This window comes from Culex pipiens, chromosome 3 (assembly GCF_016801865.2).
Source record: "Culex pipiens pallens isolate TS chromosome 3, TS_CPP_V2, whole genome shotgun sequence".
In the NCBI taxonomy this organism is placed as follows: domain Eukaryota; kingdom Metazoa; phylum Arthropoda; class Insecta; order Diptera; family Culicidae; genus Culex; species Culex pipiens.
This window is the reverse complement of record NC_068939.1, coordinates 90,948,731-90,973,790: the sequence shown is the minus strand read 5'-3', so window position 1 is coordinate 90,973,790 and position 25,060 is coordinate 90,948,731. Positions and strand designations below refer to the sequence as shown.

The 25,060-nt window shown below is 38.3% G+C and overlaps 1 protein-coding gene across 1 annotated transcript in view; it reads left to right on the top strand.

The window, feature by feature from the left end:
- Positions 1–25,060, top strand: part of LOC120431501 (uncharacterized) — a 60,885-nt gene that overhangs the window by 28,562 nt on the left and 7,263 nt on the right. The window contains exons 6-8 of the mRNA XM_052710751.1: positions 9,225–9,369; positions 20,273–20,605; positions 20,913–21,353. Coding sequence (XP_052566711.1) covers positions 9,225–9,369; positions 20,273–20,605; positions 20,913–21,353 — 919 coding nt within the window. The remainder of the gene's footprint in view (positions 1–9,224; positions 9,370–20,272; positions 20,606–20,912; positions 21,354–25,060) is intronic.

Here is a 25,060-nt window from a genome sequence, read left to right as displayed (position 1 = left end):
GTTTTGTTTCATGGTTTTACCTGGGTGGGGTTGCATTTATACCCAAAATATTTAGTTTTATTTTTTCGCTGGATTTTTACTAAAATTTAATTCTGTCGATTGAAGCTTGTTCAAGTAGCCCAAACCTATTATACTTTTAAGAATTTGAAAGATTAACTTACATCAAGTTCAAAAATGTCGAGTTAGGTTATCAGATAACCTCACAGCTTCAGCTTGGTTGCCGTAAATCAACAGCTGATACAATTTGAACAGTTTGAATCAGTTGTACACAAAGTGAGAATCATGCGTTACAGTTCACAGAATTCTACAATTTTCCTCCGAACAGAGTACCACGTGGGCATGAATTGCCGTTCGTTACATTTTTTCCATAATTTTACAACATCGTGCATTTCACAGAGTGTGTCACCAACACAGCAGCCTTCAAGCGCCAACCTTGCTACACTGTTCCTAATTTTTATTTCAGACTTTATGAAGGTTTTCAAGTTGAACAAAATAAAAATTTACATAATCAGCAATTCCCCACGAAAACAGCATGGAAAAAAACAAAAGTGCTCGGATCGGGCTCAAAATTTTTCTGGGGGTTCCCTGGCCGAAATAATTAGACCCGTATTTTTTTGTTTGGCCATTAGGGTGACCTACGCCGTGTTAGGGTGGTCTAAAAAATGGCCATTTTCGTCGATTTTCGCAAAAACCACTTTTTTCGAAAAATCATAACTCCTCGCCTTTTTAACCGATTTCAATTGTCTTATATGCAAATGAAAGGTGATAAGTTGGCCTTTCAAAAAAAAATAATAAGAAGTTTCAAAAATCTAGCCTAACATATGAAAAGGGCGTATGAAACTTTAAAATGCCGTTTTGACGGTGTCTGGACCAAAGAGCCTATGTCTGGAAATATTTTTATCGGATTCCCCGGACATTTTTACATAACATACTAAAAAATGGGAGGAGTTCATTAACAGGATTCCGAGATATGATTTTTTGAAAATAAAATCCGTGTTTTTTGACGCGCCGCGCGCAAAAACCGGAGAATGACGAAATTGGCAAAAAATCAACTTTTTTCACTAAAACTGCGATAACTTTAAAATTTCAGCGATGACCTATAGATGTTTGGGTACCAAAATTTTTGTAATTAAAAGACGCAACTTTTGGTACCCAGACATGTATAGGTCATCGCTGAAATTTTGAAGTTATCGCAGTTTTAGTGAAAAAAGTTGATTTTTTGCCAATTTCGTCATTCTCCGGTTTTTGCGCGCGGCGCGTCAAAAAACACGGATTTTATTTTCAAAAAATCATATCTCGGAATCCTGTTAATGAACTCCTCCCATTTTTTAGTATATTATGTAAAAATGTCCGGGGAATCTGATAAAAATATTTCCAGACATAGGCTCTTTGGTCCAGACACCGTCAAAACGGCATTTTAAAGTTTCATTCGCCCTTTTCATATGTTAGGCTAGATTTTTGAAACTTCTTATTATTTTTCTTTGAAAGGCCAACTTATCACCTTTCATTTGCGTATAAGACAATTGAAATCGGTTAAAATGGCGATGAGTTATGATTTTTCGAAAAAAGTGGTTTTTGCAAAAATCGACGCAAATGGCCATTTTTCAGACCACCCTAACACGGCGTAGGTCACCCTAATGGCCAAACAAAAAAATACGGGTCTAATTATTTCGGCCAGGGAACCCCCAGAAAAATTTTGAGCCCGATCCGAGGACTTTTGTTTTTTTCCATGCTGTTTTCGTGGGAAATTGCTGTAATTTACTGCAAAAAGCCATTTGAATTTAAATTTCCAATTCGGTATTTTTTTCAACTGTGCACACATTTCATGAAAGTATGATGTACATAAAATGTCGCCCTCCTCAGCGCTGCTGACTTTGCTTTGTCTGTTTGCAGAGTCTCGAGCAACCTTTGCTTGCGACTGCTGCTGCCCCGGAGGCACTTGGGATGTTTTAATTTTCTGGACCGTCTGCACTCGAAAGCCAAGAGTTTCCGCTGCCATGTCTGCCGGGAAAAAGTAACCTTTTTGTTGAAATGTGCTGTGTGGTTTGTGTGGCTGTTTTTTTTTCGGTTGCTCCCGGGGGCTTTTAGGCGGGGAAAGGTTAAAGTGTATCTCGAGCGTAAAAAAGCTTTCAGAATAATTTGGGAAAATGAATTCATAATTAGTGATTGTGATCAAAGCTGTAAGCTGGTTGTCATTTTTAAATTACAGTATGTTGTGTCATGGAGATATGCTTATTCTTCTACAAATTCAAATATTTGTAATTCTATCACTGTGTCTGACAATTTTCTTCTAGGTCCCCCTAACAAGGTTGACCTTTTATCAGTTCACCTCTTTATCAAAACGTCACACGTTTACTTCATTAACATTAGAGCAGCAAGTCTTGCGAGCTGTTTTCAAAACAATTAAAAACTTTGACTAACTGTCGTTTGACAGCACCTCACCGGCTTACAGAACTAATTCAGTTATCATCACTGCTTCCAGCGGAGCAGCGTGAAACATACCAATTTATGGGTTGAAACTCTGGCATGAAAGAGTGAAAGTTTGCCGGAACCGAGTGGCAACCTCTCATTCAAAGACGACTCGTTCGCCTCTGGCTGGTTGATGTCAGATAGTCAAAAAGTTTTCCTTGGACTTGCTTTTAAAATGAGTAGGGTAAATAGATGGGTAATTCTCTACAAACTCACACGAAATCGGAAAAGTTACCCCGACCCCTCTTCGATTTGCGTGAAACTTTGTCCTTAGAGGTAACTTTTGTCCCTGATCACGAATCCGACGTCCGTTTTTTGATATCTCGTGACGGAGGGGCGGTACGACCCCTTCCATTTTTGAACATGCGAAAAAAGAGGTGTTTTTCAATAATTTGCAGCCTGAAACGGTGATGAGATAGAAATTTGGTGTTAAAGGGACTTTTATGTAAAATTAGACGCCCGATTTGATGGCGTACTCAGAATTCCGAAAAAACATATTTTTCATCGAAAAAAACACTAAAATAGTTTTAAAAATTCTCCCATTTTCCGTTACTCGACTGTAAAAATTGTAATTGTCTGCTATATTCGAAAAGTACATTAAATTTCCCATAAAATGACATGTTCCAAAATTTTTTACAGTCAAGTAACGGAAAATGGGAGAATTTTTAAAACTTTTTTAGAGATTTTTTCGATGAAAAATACGTTTTTTCGGAATTATGAGTACGCCATCAAATCGGGCGTCTAATTTTACATAAAAGTCCCTTTAACACCAAATTTCTATCTCATCACCGTTTCAGGCTGCAAATTATTGAAAAACACCTCTTTTTTCGCATGTTCAAAAATGGAAGGGGTCGTACCGCCCCTCCGTCACGAGATATCAAAAAACGGACGTCGGATTCGTGATCAGGGACAAAAGTTACCTCTAAGGAAACAGTTTCGCGCAAATCGAAGAGGGGTCGGGGCAACTGCTGTGTGAGTTGGCGGAGAATTACCCAGATAGTTTTTGTCACTTTTTGGATACCTTCTGTTTGTAGACATAGAGACAAACATAGCTTGAACATTTTTCATGACTGCATGCCAAATCGTATAGTTTCATGTCGTCGTTGTGGTGCTATCTTGTCGCACGTGCTTTTTGAGCCAAATTGAGTTAAGAAGGCCATTCTGTGCAGCTGATAATGCCTAACCTTTTGACCTTTACAGATCCCCAAATTTCGATTCAAATCCTGATATATTCAATAAAAACTAAATTCAACCAAACTTCGGGACAATGCACAGAATGGTCAACCAAACAAAACGTGTTTGTTAGTGTTTACCAAGGGTCCTGATTTTCGGTTCAAAGATCAGAAATCACTCACTCATCGCCGAGCCAATCTTTGCTCACTGGAGCTCGCAACCAGTCGCGAGCGAACACTACACTCAGGCTTCCAGCGACTTGCTCAATCGCTTCTCCCAGCGATACAATTACTTCGTGAATTTCTTTGTCCACTCCGTCCGTCGACCCGAGTCACACACAAATACGTTAAGAGAGGAGAGATTCTAACAACATACCAGCTCGGCGCTCTTTTGGCCTGCACTGCCACAGTTTGCCGTCAATTAGAATTTGGCATGATGGAAATTGCTTGTTAATGTGTCTTTGATGTCGTGTTATCAACAAATTGTAAAACATTTTTGATAACATACATTTTAAGCAGTTTAAAAACTGAGTAAAACAAAGCCGATCGCAAACTACCGTCATGATTCGAATTCCCGGACGCTTCGAAACCCGGACACTTCATCTTGTTTTATCAGTTATTTGGATATAAGTTCGCATTATGTATGTCAAAACTGAGTTATTTCATGATTTCTAACATCAACTTTCATTTAAAGTTTGTTTGAACGCTGTAGTTAATGTCAAAACAATTTAATAAAATAAAATTTTAAGATTACCAAAAATGCGAAACATTTCACGTGAAATATTTCATAGGCGTCCGAAGCACCGGGAAGGCAAAGCAGAAATTTATGGTTTTGATCCTAAGGTTCTAGCAAATTTTTATGTAAAATATCGATTGTTTTGATGTTAACAGCTTATTTGAGACCTAAAGAATGCCATTCACTAACATTTCAGTCCAAATTTGTGCGATTCATTAGCAAAAAACGGGTGTCTGGAATTCGAAGCAAAAGTGTCCGGATTTCGAATCAGTGTCCGGGATTCGAAGCACAACAAATCATTTTAATTTTAAAATTCTGATGAAATTTTTTTAGAAAAGACATATTTTGCATGCATTCTCTCAAAACTGACTGTAAGTATTACATCCTGATGATATTTCTTCATTTCCAACTTATGTTTGTCTCGGAACTGAACGGAGGGGGATCGGGGGGATCATTCGGGATTATTCGGCGGAAAATCGAATTCATTACTACACTTGCAGATGTAAAGTTACACGTCGAAAAGTTACCTGTCACTATTCGTAGATGAACGATGTTTGTATACAAAACGAAATTAATTAATTTAATTGCTGCTAACATGTAGATTCACAGAAATTCATCTACTGATTTTTCGAGAAGTTCGTGAGCGATTTTCTTTTGTGTGTTTCGCCTCCCCTCTCTTGCGCGGGTTAAGAAATATCGCAAGCAAAAAAGATTTTTTTTTCGATTATTCCATCCCTGCACATTAGGGTGGTTCAAATCCGGGCTTTCTCGCTAATCCTAAGAATATGGTGTCTTCGGCAAATTCGTTCAAAATTTAATGAAGGTTCTACATCTGAGAATTGATAAAGATTGGACAACTATTGCGCCCTCCACAGGTAAAAAACTAAAAAAAGTTGCTTTTCTCCATACATTTGACGATTTTTCCCATACATACTTTCATCGATTCGTGGGATTGGTTCCCGTGATCAGAATGAGCTTAAATTTGGAACTTAGTCTATTAGTGAGTCAACCTTTCATTTCACGGGGCAGCCCCGAGAAAGCCCGGATTTGGACCACCCTACTGTACATTATACCCTTGTCCAATTGTTTTGCAATCTTGAGTTTAAAAAATATCTAAGTGTTGACGAATTTTTTTTATTTTTGCGAAAAGAAGTCATAAAACATAAAATTTTCATACAATTTCGAAAACAACAAAAACTATTTTGTCCTCTGATTTTCTGACCAATTTTGAAGACTGTGGGCAACGGCCTTATTCAAAAAAAGAAGATCCATGAAAATACGGTAAGTTCAATGTTTAAACTGTTTAATCAATTTTTATTTATGTAGGATTTTTCAAACGGAAAGAACCTTAAAAATATTTTAAATGAGTATAATAAATTTATTTTAGCAAATTTTATATACATACATTGTTTATTGGGAAACACGGAGAAAAAAGAGTTCCCAAAATCGTGAACAAGCGTTCATGAAAACGGGAACCACGAACAAAATGTTCAAATTTCACTATACGTTTTTAAAAATCGTACCATGGGATTTGAAAACTTTGTTCGAGGTTCCCATTTTCATGAACGCTTGTTCACGATTTTGGGAACTCTTTTTTATCCGTGTAATTGGTCTTTCCATACAAGTCTCCATATAACTTTACGGGCTGGTAATACAAAATGGGTTACGTAAATGAGACTCCAAAAGACATCTTAAAGCCATGGTGCCTGACAGTTTAAAATATGGTTCAAGAGATATAAATTGAAAAATATCGAAAACGGACATAAACAAATTAAAAAAATAAAATAGATTTTTAAAAGCTAAGAAATTTGCATTTGATAATTATTTTACTTTTGGGTTAGAATTTTCGGAATATTTCACATTTCGGCTACTCCTTTAAACAATATTTTGAATAAGCTGAGTAAATTTCCTGCAATTTTCTTTCTGAGACTTTGAAAATGGGAATTTTTTAAAATTTGGTCTAAATTATGAAATAAGGAAAATCATCTTTTTGTTAACCTTATCAAAAGTAATGCTTGATTTTAAAATTTCAAAATTTGATTTGGAATAAAATCAAAAGTCGATTTGCGAAATCGTGCACTGAAAGAAAGGCACATAGCAATATCACATGTTTCACACGTGAATCTGCCCCATACGACTTGGCATGTGAATGACATGTGCAAATCACTACGATAATTCTCATCGCGCGACGCGGTAAATTCAAAAGCAAACCACGTTAACTTCATGTGACAACGCTTATGAATTGGCAATGCTTTTCTCATCAATGTTAAATGATTTTTTAGTCTGAATCGAATGGGTTTCCAATGGTTTTCAGGTGTTCAAAACGGTGAGAGGGGGTTTCTTTATTTTTTACATCAAATTTATTCTAAGGTTTCAAACATATTTTTTTATTTTTCAAACCAAACATCTTTTTGGATACATAACATTAAATCATACATTTCACTTTACTGACATTAAATTTGCCCTGCTACGCAGCGTTGAAGTGTTCGGACCAGGTCCCGACGGCGTTGTGTTGAGCTGTGTCCATCGAGGCGCTCGAAAAGAAAGCCCTGCTGGGGCGATGTATCGTCACCGACAACCTCAAACATTTCTAGATCCGGCATCTGGCGGATCCGAAGCCCGCCTTTGATGTCCATGACGAATCTTGACAAACATCGCTTACAATCTTTCATCCGGTTCCGAATCGGAATAGATTCCGGGACGAACTCTGGCCGATTTTCTGGAAAAATAAAGTTAATCCGCATTAATTTCATTCAATGATGGGTTTCTCTTGTTCTTACTTACCACCAGCGCACAAATATTAAAAACTAAGGTAATTTGTTAGCAAAAAGGAGCTTTTCAATCCGAAAAGCAAACTTTGCACCATCATCGGCTGTGGCCATCTTACTTATGAAGAATTTTTGGCCATACGCCAAAACATTTCAATCTAACGTGCTTTTCACTTCGAAATCAAAGGAAATGTCAAATGGGGCAAATCTAAATGAAGTTCATTTGAATATGAAGTGAATAGCATGCGAAAAAAAATCTAAAAATTCTTTGTGTAAAGATGGGTATCCGGCGCCGTCGCTCCGTGCCGTACTCAAACACTTATGAGCCCAAGGCGGCGAAGTCCTTGTAGTTAAAAGGAAGACACTAGTGGTTGGTACTAGCAATGGTGGCAAGGGTTACCAGGTCTGAAGAGTAAAAAATCTGGCAAAAAATCTGGGAAAAATCTGGCAAGCCACTTTTCTCAAAGTAATAAGTAATTTTTTGTTCAAAAACTGTGGATTTTCACTTTTTATACATTATAGCTTCACAAAATAAACAAAATACGTCAATCAAACAATGTGAGGAAGAAATAGAAAATTATTTTTTTCTAATTGACGCTCAAAAAATCTGGCAATGCCAGATTTATCTGGCAACCTGGCACCCCTGATGGTGGCCGACAGCTATAAAGTCAACTTCGTTTTCGCATGCGAAAAAAGAGGGAAAGGTCTTTCGATAGCAATCAGCTGATTTTGAATGATTTTCACATCCATTTGACATGAAAAACACGTGTGGATTAATGGAAAAGCACGTGAATTTATTGTGTTGATTTTTAGAGACTCTCACGTGAAAAAACATTTGAGATTTCTATGTTGGTTTCTTTCAGTGTAGAGAACTGCTCCTTAGTCATAATTGATCCGACACCTGTTTCTTGAAAAAATGCTACAATGATGATGATTGTTGATGAAATGAATTATGATTAGAATTGAGTAACTTTTGAACTGGGTGATGAATAGAGAGAATGCGTAGCGTGATTTTCGAATGGTCCCACTTTGTTTACATGTACAAAGTAGGAGGCTGCTCAAGCACAAGCATGACTTTTTTCTTACTGATAAATAAGCTGTTTCATAATCAGTAGTATGTGGTTTATTATGTCTTGTTTCTGACATTTTTTGCTGGAAAATTGTCACGTTTCGATCAGTTAGAAGAGATTTTTCTATTTTACGGGTGACGAAGAAATGCGACGAGAGTGTCATTCTGCGATGTCGCAGATAAATTCCATGGCTGATTTTAGAATCCTGCAGCTCTTCCTGGTCCAGCGAAAAAACATCGCTAATTCTAGCGAAGCTGATCCAACAAACAGAGTAGATATTCACTAAACAAGGTTTTCAAACGGAATCAAACAATAAAGACAGCTTCTGGATGGATACAACCGCATTGATTCCATAAACATCTTCCATTCATAATTATAAAAAATGACTATCACGCCTTCAACTTTCTTAAGATTTCTTGACTTAAACTCCAGGTCCTCAAAAGCCGCACATTTTTCATTCAAGCAAAAAAACTAGTATTTTTAATGATCGATAACAATACTCTCTACGTTTGGCGAACAGTAGGTTGGTTCCTCTTTGACAGGTCAAAATTGAGGCCGTTTTGCGAACCACTATTCAGCACTCAGCTTTTGAACTGAGAATTCAGGGATTTTGAGTGGAGATTAATAAATATTTCTGATATGTACACAAGTGGAAAAAAAACTTAGAAAATAAAAAAAATCATTTTAAAATAATCTTGTTATTCCAGTACGGGTCGAAAGCATTAAAAAGATATCAAAACACGGAGCATAAATTGAATAAATAAATAAAAGAAGCACTCCAATAAAATTGATCCAAACGAGACAGATGTATATTTTCCAACCATCATTTCAATTGCATTCTTGGTACAAACACCCATTCACGAAAGCACCAGGCAATCCAATAAAGTTGGCTCTTTCAATATTGATGCAACCATCAATTTTCACTTTTCCTCTCCGAACGCCGTAAGCTGCAATAAAACTCAAATCGATTCTCGCATTTTTTTCTGTGTTTTTCTTCCCCCTTCTCCAGCAGGCATCGCCAACGGTCCCAGTACGGCCCAGACGGCCCGCTGGGAGCAACATCTGGGGGTGTTCCGAACGTCACCGGCCGTGGAACAGGTGCCAGATCGGAAGGCACTGACGGCGGCCTTGGTTCACTTCTCCCGAGCACTTGGGTAAGTCTGTCATGCCAGCGGCCATTTAACAAGCTCAAGTCATTTCCGGTGAATGACACGAAAAGCCGACCCGTAATTGTTGTGTTCTCCGTCGGAACATGCGTAATTTGCACGTTCTGGCTGTTGTGGTCTTATCTGGGCTCTCTCGCTGTTGACTTTAGATTGAATCAATGTGCCAGCCAGCCAACTTCAGGAAGATCTCATCGTGCGTGCCGTTATGTACTTGTGACGGGCACAGTAGTGCTGTGGCGTGTCACGGAAAGCTCAAGTACGATTTACACGAGAAACACTTACAGCTCAGCTGCAGACATTTCCCATTCCGGATCCTCTCTGTCGAACCAGTAGTCAGGAGGACGGTGGTGTTATTTGTCAAGAGAGAATTTTTGAGCAAGATTTTGTTTGTCTTGACGTGGAACTAAAGCCAGCAAATTGTCGCCTACAGTTGATTACCTTCAGATTACGCAGACGTGCAAAAGTGTTTTTTTTTAAATACGAAACAAAATAGGTAACCAACAACCAGAGTTGGAGTCTGGGTACAAGTCACCCTTGGCGAAGCATCAATGGTTCTGTGAATGGACGGAGAGGATAAATTCCGAAAAAAACGAGAGTACTTTACTCGTGGGTTCATTTTTCCAAAAAGTTCACCTTAAAAAAAGTGTCGATATCGAGGCTCGAACTCAAGACCTTTGGCATGTCAAACCGTGCCTTTGCCATATCGGCCACCATGGTTCGATGACTTAGTGGTGGTCATTTGTCCATATTAGCTTATGTGATGAACTGTTTCAATGAGCGAATGAACACGATTTGTTGTTGTTGTAAGCGCGAGAGGTCTATACTCTCGCTAAATAGTACTTTCCTCTCATTTCTTTTCGGAAGGATTATCCGCTTTGTCTTTAACTTTTAATGCATTTCCCTACGTTTTTAATCATATTTAGCATGTTTGGATTCGTTTGACAATATTTTTCGAAAAAAATATTCTTCAAAACATGGAAATTTTGAGAACTATTGCAGCATTATTTGAAACATTTTTTAAAAAGTAATTTAGGCCGCTGCAAATATTTTTCAAAGTTTATGTCGCTCTCCTTCAATATTGGCTCGAATAGTTAGAGGGCAAAATAATATTTTTTCAAAAACTTTAAAATTCCATTAAACTTAGACGTGCAAAACACTGACAACAATTTAAAATGGGTTTACTTTTGTATTTTTTTCGCCAAAAATATTTTTTGTCGAATCTTTTTTTTTCATTGGAATGTTGAAACCAAGTAGTGAAAGCAAGTAATTTCAATATTTAATTTTTTATCGAAACTGTGGATAGTCGAGGCTTCGGATAATCGAATCTGACCATTAGGCGCAAAATAACAGGGGGTTTGTTGTTTTTCGAAAAATATTTAAATTTTGAAGCGATAATTTATTGTATAAAAAAAATGATGCAATGGATATGGCCAACCTTTGGCTTGGTTGAAAATCAGGTTGGTTCACGATTGGTTGATTAATCAACTAAGTTGCATTTGAAAAGGTAAATCAAAGCGACTAATTCAAAAGATGTTTAAAAAAAATAATTTAAAATTAAATACCATTATCAGAATGGGGTAGGTATTATGTACTTAAGTTTCACAAGTAATTAACTAAATATCCTGAAATAATATCATCTGTAAACGAAATAACGATATTTATGAGAGGTGGGCCAAAACAGAGCGAGCCGCTCAAAAGGGCCGGTTCACTAGCAACGACTCATGATAAACAAGTTCTTTAGTATAAAAAACTTGCAAGTAAATGCAACTTTTGAAACATTCTCATCAATATACGTTGACAATATTTTAATAACATTCTTGCCAATAGAGGAGAAAAGCAACTCGCAACAAAATTTTGAGGCTAGGAATTTTGACAGATATGATTTTCATAAAGTATTCGCCTCCTTATCTCTCCCACAGAAAACTAGGGACAAAGTAGCTGTCAAACTAGGCTAAACTGTTAAAGTCACTCACAAAATGAACTTTGAGTGATTTGAGTTCATTTCTGACGTCACGATTTTCTCCTCTATAGAGGAGTAAATTTGACGTCAGAAATGAACTCAAATCACTCAAAGTTCATTTTGTGAGTGACTTTAACATTTTGACCTAGTTTGACAGCTACATTGTCCCCAGTTTTTCTGTGGGAGAGAAATGGAGGCGAATACTTTATGAAAATCATACTTGTCAAAATTCCTAGCCTCAAAATCCTCTATACCCAAGCTTCCCTGCACCGTGCGGTACACGCGGTTCACTTGTACCTCGGTTTTGCTTTGCGCCTGCTTTGTTCGGTTTACACCCGTACCCGACTCACACGAGCCGAGGGTATTTTGGTTCATCGTACCAGCGCACCACGACACTCTCGGCTCGCCGCGTCGGTTTTGTGTCTGGCACTCACCCATGGCATGAACCCAGCGTATGAGCCAAGGTGCTTAACTCGGTACGAGCCGAGGTACGTGCCGTGGTACACGCTGGCGGTACAAAACGGGTTCAATACCACGGCGCGTACCACGGCACGCTGGGTTCATGCCATGGGTGAGTGCCAGACACAAAACCGATGGGGCGAGCCGAGAGTGTCGTGGTGCGCTGGTACGATGTACCAATATACCAACACACAAATGGGTTCAGGCTCGTACCGAAGCTAGAAAACCAAACCCGCGGTGTGCGTTGGCACTGGCGCATGGGAAGCTTGCCAATACCACTTAAACATTTTTCAAAATCTTATTTCAAGTTTGCTAGTTTTCTCTGGGTTTTTTCAAGGAAAAGCTGAATGATTTGCTAAACAAAATAAAAAAAAAACTGTTAACTGCGCAACTGACCATAAAGATAAATTTACACAAAAAATAGCCCTTGAGATTATGGAAAAAAATGCTCTTGGCCGATTAAATTTGGCATTTTTCGACATTTAAACTGATCGATGGTTCGATGAAAATTTTCTAAACAAAAATATCAGTGATATTTTATATTTGTTTAAATTTAGCAGAAATAAATGCATTTTTTTAAAATTAGTAGCCACTTTCTCCAATGTTGACAAAGAGCGTAAGAGCTGTTCAAAAGAGCGGCTTATTTTAATGAGCGCTTTTGCCCACCTCTGATATTAATGTTCTCTATGTGGGGTGCTTTCGGAGGAAGAAGGGCGGGGACTATCAAAAAGAAATAAAAAAAAGTTGTGGAGAACGCCAGTATTTATTTTTTTTCTTTATTTTAGAAAAATCTCCACATTCAAGCTGTGCATGAGCCAGACGGGTCATTTTGTGCAAAATTGATAAACTTTCAGAAAAAAATGCTTTTGACGTAACACCTTATAATGTGGCCCTTTTAAACCTTGCGTTTTCGTCAACGGATCCACAGGCGTGTATCGTTCTTTTTGCGACAAGACTCCGCCTCCCGGGGCTCCTAAGTGTGAAGGGCACGGGGAGAGGGCACCGAATACCTATATTTACACTTAGAATTTTTTGCGTCCGCCTCGGGATTCGAACCGGCAACCCCTGGATGTGAGCCCAGTGCGCGGTCCGATTGATCCACACCGGCAGACAAAGCACATGATTATAGGGTTTGAATTTCGAAAAACTGATCAAAAGTGGGCAAAATTATCACTTTTTCAAAAAACTTTTTCGTAAGATTCAGACTTGTGTTTTGTCTGGTTTTGTTTTGTTTTTGGTACATTTTAAAAATTAACCCTTAAAAAAACAAAAAAAACACATAATTTAACAAATGCTTTTTTCGGATTTTTCATCCAATTTTACACAAAAGTCTCTCTGAAACCAATTTTTTATCTCCTCACGGTTTCGAGCTATAAATCACTGAAAACGTGTAATGGTAAAAATCCTGAAAAATTGAAGAGGCCGAATCGCCCCTCCGTCACGAAACATCGAAAAATGGAGCTAGGATCCGTGAACCTGGACCAAAATTACCCCTTAGAGCAAAGTTTCACGCACATCGAAGAGGGTTCGAGGAAACTTTTTCTGATTTGAGGAGAATTACTCATAAGTATTTCCTGATAGATTTTTAATTGAGATAAAATTGAGTTTTTTTTTCCCTTAGACATTTTGAGTTTAATTGCGAGGCATAGGTTGCCATAACAAGATTCATCGTTAAACAAGTCATGCTCAACTGAAACCAGGTGGCCTCAAGCAATACAATTTGCATACATAGTTATATAATCTCATGTAATGCCGGGTGCCACCAGAACGTGGAAAACCCCCGCGAAAAGTAGATGAAAGTCTAGTCCTGTCTCGTCTCGCGTGAAATCCTGACATCTGGCAAACCGACTCCCAACCTTCACCACCACCACCCACTCACCTTCGATGATTGCATTACGAGTGTGTTGCATCCTGGGCGTTTGCGTTCGTTAGCACTTTCGCTGCCAGTCCCACCCACGTGGCCACCATCATAGTAGGGGAAGAAAGGACGACATGCCGTTCATAACTTCATCTGAGCAAGCATCTCTCTAATGTCTGGCTTCCTTCGTTAGCATGGCATACTACAAGACAGAAGGAAGAGGATGTTCGTTCATGATGAAGTGGGCGGGAAAATTCCTTGACACGGAAATGCTCGCCCCCAAAAGGGGAGAAAGAGAGCGGGCATAAATAGTGTAATGATGACACGTTGCATGGGTGGCTTTCAGAAAGGGTGAGAAATTATGTGCTTTTAGTAGTGGAGGAAATTTTCATCTTATTTGAGCTTTCATCAGCGATGGTTGGTGATGTAACGTTGGTGCCTCTGACATCCATTTGCAGAGTCTCTGGCAAATTTGTCAGAGTATTCGGCTGTTAAAGTTTGGGTGTATACTTTTTTCCAAATACCTAGTTAGAGAACTACCCAACATACTTATAAATGATGTCAAAAGTTAAGGTGACAAATTCGTCCTTCAGTAAACTTGATTGTACTCTGCAACCAACAACAAACCGGCCAAATTCACTTCCCAGCGGGGACAAGTCAGTCAGCCAGTCGGTCCCAGTCTCAGGTCGTCGTCGCAAGCAACACAAAAGTGTCACACGGATGGCTTGCCACCCTTGACTGCGTGTGTCACCGCAAGCTCCTGATTTATGGTGGGTATTTTTAAAGTGAGAAATTCTCGGTGCTTATCGTTGATCCTGATAATACTTATTCTTTCTGCTCGAGCGTTTCGAGTGTTCCTGGCCCTGGGCAGGGGGACTCCAGAAGGAGGTGCGGTGCGTGCGGTGTCGTGTAACAAAACGATCCAGACAAGGGGGGCCATTTTGTGTCAAATCACGCAATAAATTTGCATGAGTATCACACGCCCCAAAAAGGCAGAGACAACTCTCGTACCCGGCAGAAGGAATAATATTGACGAAACGTGCAAACGTTTAAGGTTCATGTGAAGTCTCAAGATTTTTAAGGTTAGCTTTTCTTATTCGTGTCTACAAATTGCTGAAGAATCTTCTTTTTGCAACTTTGGCATAAACTACTTCTTACAAAACTCATTTGCCAGGTTTGAATGAATTTAAATTAATAGGTTTAAGATACCCAGTTCAACTGTTTCACTACATACTTAAAAATATTCGTGTAATTTTCAGTCATTCCGATGCACATAACTGGAGCGTCAAATGTAACCCAAAATTACATCAGATTTGAAAATTACATGAGCCATTTTAGCAGATTGTACCGGCATTGAATTTTACGCGAGCTGAAAATACATTGATGTAATTTTCAAATTGATGTAATTTCAGTGGATTGCTGCAGGTGAGAATGTGATTTCTAGGTTAGAAATAAAAAAAAGTAATCGTTTCATGTTTCAATCAATTTATTTTCACTGGCTAAAACATCAAATAATTTTCATATTGTTAAGCAACACTCTCAAAAATAGCACTCCTTTACTGATGATTTCCCAAAACAATCTTTTAATTCAAAAAACTCACTTTGCACACATCACAGCTCTTGAAATGAACCCGGGCGGATGTTTTCACCTCAATCCGGATCCGCGGCTGAATACGAACCATTCGCTGACATCACTTGACTTACAGTAACCGACTACAGCTGATTTGACCGAAGTTCCCCAGCGGCTGCAACCAAACAAACGTTGACATTGTTGTCCGCTTGGTTTGCCTGGTTCCGGCCGGCTGCTCAAGCTACTTCGTTCCGACTTGTCCCAAACTAGCCATTCCGCTTCGAACGGCGAGATTTGTTGGCCACTAGTTTGCCTCTTAGGGAAGGGAGATTCCCCAGACTGGTTTCGTAGCACCAGCGAACAGCGTTTGCTTGTTTTGCTTCCGGAAGATCCATCACGTACAGCTAGAAAAATATGTAAACAAAGTTGCTCTTTTCAGTTGCACTTATTCAATTTCATCACTAATTACACCTGAAGGTTTATTAAACTCACCTCAATCCGCTCTGTTGTTAATCGTTAGGACGATTTATGCAGTTAATTTCCGACAAAAAACTCGATAAAATGCCAACACAACATTTGCAGTTTTGTTTTCAAGATGGCTGTCACATCTTTGGCACTGTCATAAGAACGTACCTAAATGAACTTAAAATTGGGTTTGTTTCGATGTAAAATTATATCTCAGAACACGCTCCAGTTATGTGCATCGAATAAGATGTAAAATCAAGTCTAATTAAACTCATGTTTACACGATGCTTGATGTATGAGTGTTGAAAGGCAGAATAGTGACTGTACATCAAAACAAACATAATTTTAGATCATATAATCATTTACATTCTTTATTTTTCTGTTGGAATAGAATTTCCGTTACATGGAGTATTAATATTTTTTTAGTGTGTACTAAAACTATACAAACTTAGATTCTCTCTACTTCTTATCCAGCAGACCATGTTCCAACTAAAACATCCCCAAAAATTTCTAATCGCTTAATTGAGCGTAGTTGCTCAAATAATTTCAAACGACGATCACGTTCTGTTTACTTGTAATCAACCTGCTACCCTTTGGCTGTTTACGGGTTTCGACAACCTCTACCCAGCTCGAAGAGCGATGGCAAATAAATTGGTAATAAAACAAAAAAAAAACAACCCGATAAGGCGATGAAGAGCAAACTGTCCTCCGACCTCGTTCTTTGTCCTTATTTTGGTCGAACGGTTTGCCCAAGACATCGTGAGACGCCGAAGCATCTTCAGCGCAAACAATAATCGTACAAATTAATTGTTGGCGATGACGATAATGGCTGGCGACAGCGCGTGGAAAGGGGTTTGCCCTCAAGTTGTGTTTTATTACCCCACCGGCACTCACTTGGTCGGCTGCGTTGATGATGATGACCCCGTTGGGGTGGCGCGGCCGGTAGGATGGGTTAATGAATCTTCCAAGATGGGGCTGGATTTGGGAAAATGGGGTTACAAAGGGCGACCCAATAAATGTTATGAGGGTCGGGTGATATATATTTTCGCCAAATTTGAGTGCAAAAGATTTATTGCAATCGTTTGTGAAGTAATTATGTTTTGAGAAGAAATTGAAATAACCAGTAAATGTAAGTACCACTCAAGTATCATAGTGCGTGTGAGAACACTGACAACCTGGCTGAAAATATCAACTAGTGAAAAAGTTTAATTCAAAATATTCAAAAGTAAAAAGCAATTTACTTATAGTTGCCAAATTGTGTCAAAGGTTGTCAAAGGGACATTTGTGTAAAATTGGACGTTCGATTTGATTGCGTACTCCAAACAATATATGAAAATTTAAAGTACATTTTGAATCTGCAATAACCCAGAGAGGTTTTATTTTATTTTAAACAAAAAAACATTTTATAATTACGTGTTTTTTTGTAACTTTGCAGTTCATGTGCTTTGAAAATATTTTTTTAGAAGGTTCAGCAAATATGCATCAAAAACCGGTAAAAAGTAGTGAAAATCATCACTTTTCAAAAAGCTTTTTCGTAAAATACTGATTCTTCGTGAAGAATACGTGCAAATCCTTTAAATTTTTGTTTTCAGTTATTTGCCTTAATCATTCTTTTGCACATCATTAACGTGCACGATGAAATGATAAATATCGCTTTTATTTGGAATCAACTCTAACATTTCAAAATGGCGTAATATTGAACATATGACCTTTTTAAATAAAAAAAAATATTTTTTTCGAGAATTTCAAAAATGTTTGGTTTTAAACTTTGAAACAGGACTATTAGTTTATGAGATATTGGTACCTCAAACCGCAGTGACATTGATAGGATTTCAATTTTTTTTTGGAATATTTTTCAACTGGTTAGGTTTTTCTCAAGACTATTATTTTTAAAGCATGGGGTAGGCCACACAAGGTCCATGCACTATTTTTTAAAAAAAGTGTTTTGAATAGTGTTAAAAAAATAGTTGCGTTGGAAATTCTTATTTTGAATTTAGATTTAAAGTGTTAAAGTTTTTTTTTATGAAAACAAATTATGTTTATATTTAGTAAACTAGGTTTGTTAGAAAACTACAAAATACATATAAATTTTAGGTAAAATTATTAACAATTCGGAATTTTGCATGAAATTTATTGAAACTAAATTTGGTTATACAAATATCAATTTGTATGGCATTTTAAACTGAATTTGAAGCACAAATCAAAAGTTTTCACATTTTGTATAACATTTGTTCTACTTATTTACAAATTTATTTTACCTTCTCCTAGTAAAAAATTGTCCAAAGAATCTGAAAATGTATCCCGTTTTCCAATTTGAAATCATGTTCATTGAGAAAGTCATGACACTTTGAGAATATTAAAATAAGGCTATTTATCAACATTTTCTTAATTTATTAACTTTTTAAACTTTTCAAAATTTTATGAAAACTTTTTCTTGAAGTAGAAGAAGTGTTCAACTCTACCATAGTCAGTAAGATTCCATAGCATTTACTGCGTATTTAATTTGTACTCTTCATTTTGCGGAAAAATCTCAAACCTATGAAAGTCACCCCGTTTTACGTTACTACACCCAAAGGAAATATATAGCTCAAAATCTGTAACAGTGGATTTGCTACAGAAAATGTTACATTTTATAACAGTTTTTGCAGAATGCTCATATCACAATTTTGCCCGCGTGTAAACATGTCAGCGATCTGCACTGCCCATATTCGCATAAATGTCCCATATGCAAAAACAGCAAGCTGAGAAAAACGCAAGACAAGTTTGTCCCACACATAAGGCTACGTGTTAAGTTTTCACGTAAAAACTGGATTTCCTCCTGATTTCTAGATCAAAGAACTTGATCTTATAGGCTTTTCTGAAAGAGCACACGATTTTGAACCAAACTGCAACAATAACTCAAAAGTGATGAAAATGCATATGGGACATTTATGCGATCATGGGCAGTGCAGTTCTCACCAATACATATAATGCTGGCGCGTCCCGAGCAACACTCCAGAGAGAACAATATGTTCGCGCTCTGTCCCGCACAATTCATAAAGCGTCCATGGCGCGGTGGTAGCGTATCGGATCAGCAACCTAGAAGTTGATGGTTTAATCCTCGTTCTGTTAAGATTTTTTTTCTGCAATACAATCAATCAGCCGTCGGTAATGTCGATAATTGTCGGTAACGGGCAAAAATGTAATTCCACTGTATCGCAAAAAATGCATGTGGACAGCTTTCATGCAGATTCTGATATACTTTCATGCCGCCATGTATCACAATCATGCGACCGCCAGTTGGGTGTAGAAAGCTTAACGTTGAAAAATATTTGCAACGGCCTTATGATTTAAAAAAAATATTTGTTTTTTCTGGATCGATCAAAAATATTAAGATTTTTTTGTGAAATTTCACTGTACAGTACTGCAAAAAGTTTTATTTTCCGCGAAAACAGATATTTTGTCAAAACTTAGATATTTTTAAAACTAATGATTGCAAAACAACTGGGCATGTGTAAAATGCATTTTAAAACACTTTTTCATTCAAATGTTAATACCATGGCTTGCAATTTCCATTTTTTTATTGTTTTTCCCCCCCACATTTAAAAAAAAAACAAACATTTAAAAAAATATTGATTTTGGGACATCTAATTTTTGTGGAAAAAAAAAAGTTAGTTAAAAATCGCCCAACTTTTTTCTGAGTAGTCTTCATCAATACCTACAACTTGACAACTTGGATTTTCGAATATTTACGTACCATGTTTATATGGACAGCTGCCAAAATTGTATGGAGCCTTGTATGAGTAAACCAATGACACAAAATGGCTTCTTTGGTCATAGCGAAGGCCCCCAAATAGTTTTTGCCAATTCAAAAAATATTCATGAAATCCATTTCCGGCTCTTCGTTTTTGCACTAGTTCGATTCAAATCGGACCGCAATGATGACATTTTACAAAAATTGATCCAGTAGAACCGGGGAAATGGCCCTGGTTCAAACGTTAATTTAAGGAATACTTCTTTATTAGAACCATGAAGTTTGATATGTCGCAAAAGTGGTTTCAGGTATTTGACAAATATGGTTACGTATTTGGCCACCAGAGAACCTGGGAACCGGTCCAGGAGGCAATTGTACATCCTAGGGACTTTCTCCATCCAAAATAAGTTAAGTTTGAAACGTCGCATTGATTTGTTTACTCTGTTTGCTTTCTATGTCGGTGAAATAAAACAGGTAACTAAATGTTTGTTAGTAACTTTGGAAAATTATCATATGGTTATTTTTATATGGGTATGGGTACAAATTGGTTCCTCTTCGCAACAACACTCCAAAAATAGTATCCCGCGAATAGTGGATGACGTACGCAACCACTGTGATTGATCGAATTGCAATGAATATTCTCCTTTTGATACGTGCTTCGAAAAAGTGATTCATCATGTTCATGTGAGCTTTCATTTTCTCGCACTTTGCGCTGAAACACACTTCTTGCGTGAAAACGAATCAATCATGGCTGTCTCTCTCTCTCCCTTTTTGCTAGTCATGGCGATTATTTTTAGCACCTCGCAACTAAACTTAGTCCATTTGGCTTTCGTTCTTCCGTTCCAGAACTCCTAAGGCAACTCGTCCCTCGTCGCCGTGCGAAAGCAGCCGCCGCGTGTCCCGGAGTGGTTCGGTGCCCAATTTGACAGGTGACAAGCTCGAGGAACCGGGCAGCCATCACCATCAGCACCTCCACCATCACCTCCAGCAGGCGGCATCGGGCGTGGGTTCGCCGGCCGGGGTGCGGTCCGTCGTGAGAACTCACCGGGGATCGCGTGTCAGCAGCATGGTCCATCGGTCAACGCGAGAAACCAACGGTGGCAGCAGTCTGCTGCACCCGGGCATGTTGCACATTCATCGGCACGCGCAATCCTTCGACGAGCCGGAACCGTTCCCCAAGTAAATGAGCCATGAAGTGTGTCGGTACGGCAGGGTGTCTGTATGATTTAATCTTTTTTTAGTTTGTTGTTTAGTCTTTTAACATTTTAGCATATTTGTTAAAGAACAGTTCTGTTGTAATAACAATTGTCTAACCATTTGCAGTCAGAATTAAGTATTCGAAATTCATTTTTTTAGATAAAGTGAAATTACACAATGTCAATTGATTTTAAATACAAATTGAGCAGCCACCCTGTGTTTCAACCTCACCAAAGCACACATTTCCACTAATCCGATGAAAATCTCATTTTGTGTCAATCTTCCCCAGAACCCTCAACCAGACCGGTTCGCACGGCTCGATGATGCACTACGGCTGCCCGACGGACATTCCCATCGTGCACAAGCTGCGTGACCGGACGAAGCGCTCGGACACCGCCCGAAAGCATGTCCTGTCGCGGCAAACCAAAATCGAAAAGGAGGACCCGGGCAGTCCCAAACCCGGCCAGGGTGCCCATCAGCAACAGGTACAGCAGCAGAACCCGTTTGCCGCAAGTCGGCGCTCGTCGACCATTTCGAATGCGTCCACGTCGAAGCTGAACAAAAGCCGGCGTGCCTCAACCATTAGCAAAACGCCCAGCGTAGATTCGAGGGGCGCGGCCTCCACGGTCGAGGTGAACAGCCCGGAGCGGTCATTGCTGGCGATGACGACGCCCCGGAAGGCCAAGGACGGACAGATGGCCCAGACGCCGTCGGTCGAGCGGGAGTGCCGGTGAGTGATTGAGGGTTTGTTTTATTGAATTAGGGGAAATATACCCATTCCCATCACACTAAGCGGTGGTGTCTGAATGATGCTCGACATTCCGGAGTGCTCATTGAAATTTACCAAAACCAAGTACACCAACCATTAGAGCAGCTTTTTGTGAACATTTCTGTTTAATTTGACTTTTACCAAAGGTTATTCCTATTCCTTTTACAAGCATTTTACAAAAATATTTCCCAAGCCTATTGTGGTCAGACGAGAATGCACTGGAGCTCACGCAGTTTCTATTATCGGCCGAGTTCTTTTTTCTTTTAGCGCACTTGTTTCGAGATTATTTTTCACATGAAAAGCTAAAGCATGTGCAAGAGAACATATTGCATGTCGTTGGAAGCAATTTTACATTTTAAGCGACTTTTATATAACGACTTTCGTTAAGCGGTTAAGGTATCTTTTGTGTGTGAATGTGTGTGCAATCAAAGTGATAAGTAATGGTGCCGCAAAATAGAAGATTTGATCAAAAAGTACATTAAATTTAAAATTGTTGGTCAGTAAATGGAATAAATTTGTGTGCTTACTCGAGGCGGAGCTGTTGCTGGTAAGTTTATGGCCTAAACAATTATGTTGGACCTATAATCGAGCAACAAACTCTCAATATGCCGAAGATAGGTGATTGACGAGAATGCGCATATTTCCCCTAGGGTCTTCATCATATTTGGGTAATTCTCCGCCAACTCACACAGCAGTTGCCCCGACCCCTCTTCGATTTGCGTGAAGCTTTGTCCTAAGGGGTAACTTTTGTCCCTGATCACGAATCCGAGGTCCGTTTTTTGATATCTCGTGACGGAGGGGCGGTACGACCCCTTCCATTTTTGAACATGGGAAAAAAGAGGTGTTTTTCAATAATTTGCAGCCTGAAACGGTGATGAGATAGAAATTTGGTGTCAAAGGGACTTTTATGTAAAATTAGACGCCCAATTTGATGGCGTACTCAGAATTCCGAAAAAACGTATTTTTCATCGAAAAAAACACTAAAAAAGTTTTAAAAATTCTCCCATTTTCCGTTACTCGACTGTAAAAATTTTTGGAACATGTCATTTTATGGGAAATTTAATGTACTTTTCGAATCTACATTGACCCAGAAGGGTCATTTTTTCATTTAGAACAAAATTTTTCATTTTAAAATTTCGTGTTTTTTCTAACTTAGCAGGGTTATTTTTTAGAGTGTAACAATGTTCTACAAAGTTGTAGAGCAGACAATTACAAAAATTTTGATATATAGACATAAGGGGTTTGCTTATAAACATCACGAGTTATCGCGATTTTACGAAAAAAAGTTTTGAAAAAGTTGGTCGTCATCGATCATGGCCGTTCATGGTCACCCGCGACATACACGGACGACGAAACAAAGAGAAACGCAAAAAGTAACTTTTTCAAAACTTTTTTTCGTAAAATCGCGATAACTCGTGATGTTTATAAGCAATCCCCTTATGTCTATGTATCAATTTTTTTGTAATTGTCTGCTCTACAACTTTGTAGAACATTGTTACACTCTAAAAAATAACCCTGCAAAGTTAGAAAAAACACGAAATTTTAAAATGAAAAATTTTGTTCTAAATGAAAAAATGACCCTTCTGGGTCAATGTAGATTCGAAAAGTACAATAAATTTCCCATAAAATGACATGTTCCAAAAAATTTTACAGTCGAGTAACGGAAAATGGGAGAATTTTTAAAACTTTTTTAGTGTTTTTTTCGATGAAAAATACGTTTTTTGGAATTCTGAGTGCGCCATCAAATTGGGCGTCTAATAATACATAAAAGTCCCTTTGACACCAAATTTCTATCTCATCACCGTTTCAGGCTGCAAATTATTGAAAAACACCTCTTTTTTCGCATGTTCAAAAATGGAAGGGGTCGTACCGCCCCTCCGTCACGAGATATCAAAAAACGGACCTCGGATTCTTTATCAGGGACAAAAGTTACCCATTAGGACAAAGTTTCACGCAAATCGAAGAGGGGTCGGGGCAACTTTTCCCGATTTCGTGTGAGTTGGTAGAGAATTACCCATTTGGCAATATTGTTCTAAATATAATGAAGATCCTACATCCGAGAAATCGTAAGGATCAGACAACTTCTGCTCAAACCAGAAGCCAAAATCTAAAACATTTGCTATTCTCCATAAATTTTAACGATTTGCTCATACAAACTTCTAGGGTTTAGAAAGAGGGCCTCTTCAGGTCAGACCGACCCCCTCCTCTAATGGCCACCTACAGTTTGTATCAAATGAATCCCATGATTTACTCTAAGTCCGACGTTTTGGATGAATATTCTGTTTTCTTCAGGGATTCAATTTTCTACGATAATTGATTCTGAATGCGTTTGAAACGCAATCTGCATTTAAAATGAGTCAGATTGAACACACTTTTGCGGCAATGACTACGAAAATGGCTTCTGAATTGATTCTCATTCATAAAACCAATAATGGGTGCTACGATACAGCGAAACATCAAGTTAAACTGCCACAACCAACCACACACGGTGATTCGTTAACACATTTGTGGCTTTCATTGTTGGGACAATACTGGCGCAAAATCACCAAACCAACAGAGTCACAAATTTTACCAACCGTAATTACAAATTCGAAAAGCACACAAAAGCCACAGGGACCTGTGACCGTAGGACACAGACTCGTGTACAAACTGGCACCATAATTGATCAGTGTAAATAGCATGGTGAAATATTTTAACTTTTCATTCTGTGGTAAAACTTCCGATTGCCTTCGGTAGGTACAATACACCGCACACATGGCAAGCACACAATGCACTGATTTCGTATTCCATTATCCGGGAGCAGAGAGCTTTATGTGGGTGTGGGTTGCAGGCTGGAGCCCTTTACCTGCCCCTTTGTGTAAAGTTTACACACCGCAAACAGAAGCGTAACGTTACGTCACAGGCTAAAAGATGTAATTTTGACTATTTTTTAAAGCGTTTTCTTGTACTTAAACTCGATGTGATTTGTTAAAATTTAAAATTGTTCATATGTCTGTGTTCAAAAGTGGCTGTATCGCTATATCATCTACATATGCCATTTTTGAAGCCAGTCTTCCCAGATGCTTTTCAGCAGAAACGTTTTAATATTCATCAATTACAAAGTTGTGGAACTTGTGGAAGAGTATGGCATGTCGGCTGCCGTTGAGCGCATTGCTCTTTGTTAGTACCGTTACCATAGAGCAGCTTGAGTAATCAGAGAACAATTCAGTGAAAGTTTTTGTTAAGGTAGTGATTGTTTAATACATGCTTTTCATGATGTGTGGACAAAATTTTAGGAAAATGTTTCATATTGGTACATCCAACTCACTCACAGTCGAAGCGACGAACTCGAGCAAGAGAAAATAACAAGGAAACTTCTCTTCATGTGGTTATGATGACACGATTTATTTTTGTCTTGAAAATCGTCAATCAATAACATTTGAAGTGCAGAGCCAAGTATTGAAAAAATCTGGTAGACGAAAATCTTAGAATGTTGAATAGGAAAGGGGAGAGGATATTTAGTTCAAAAGTTTGTAGAATTGATATTTTTTTATGTTATTTTCGGTCTCAATTTTTTTTTTTATTTTTTTTTTAATTTAATATTTACTATTCTTTTCCATTTAGATTATAGACGATCATTTAAGTCACAAAAAAAAGCAAAGCAATCCACTTTAACGACCCCCGGGTCT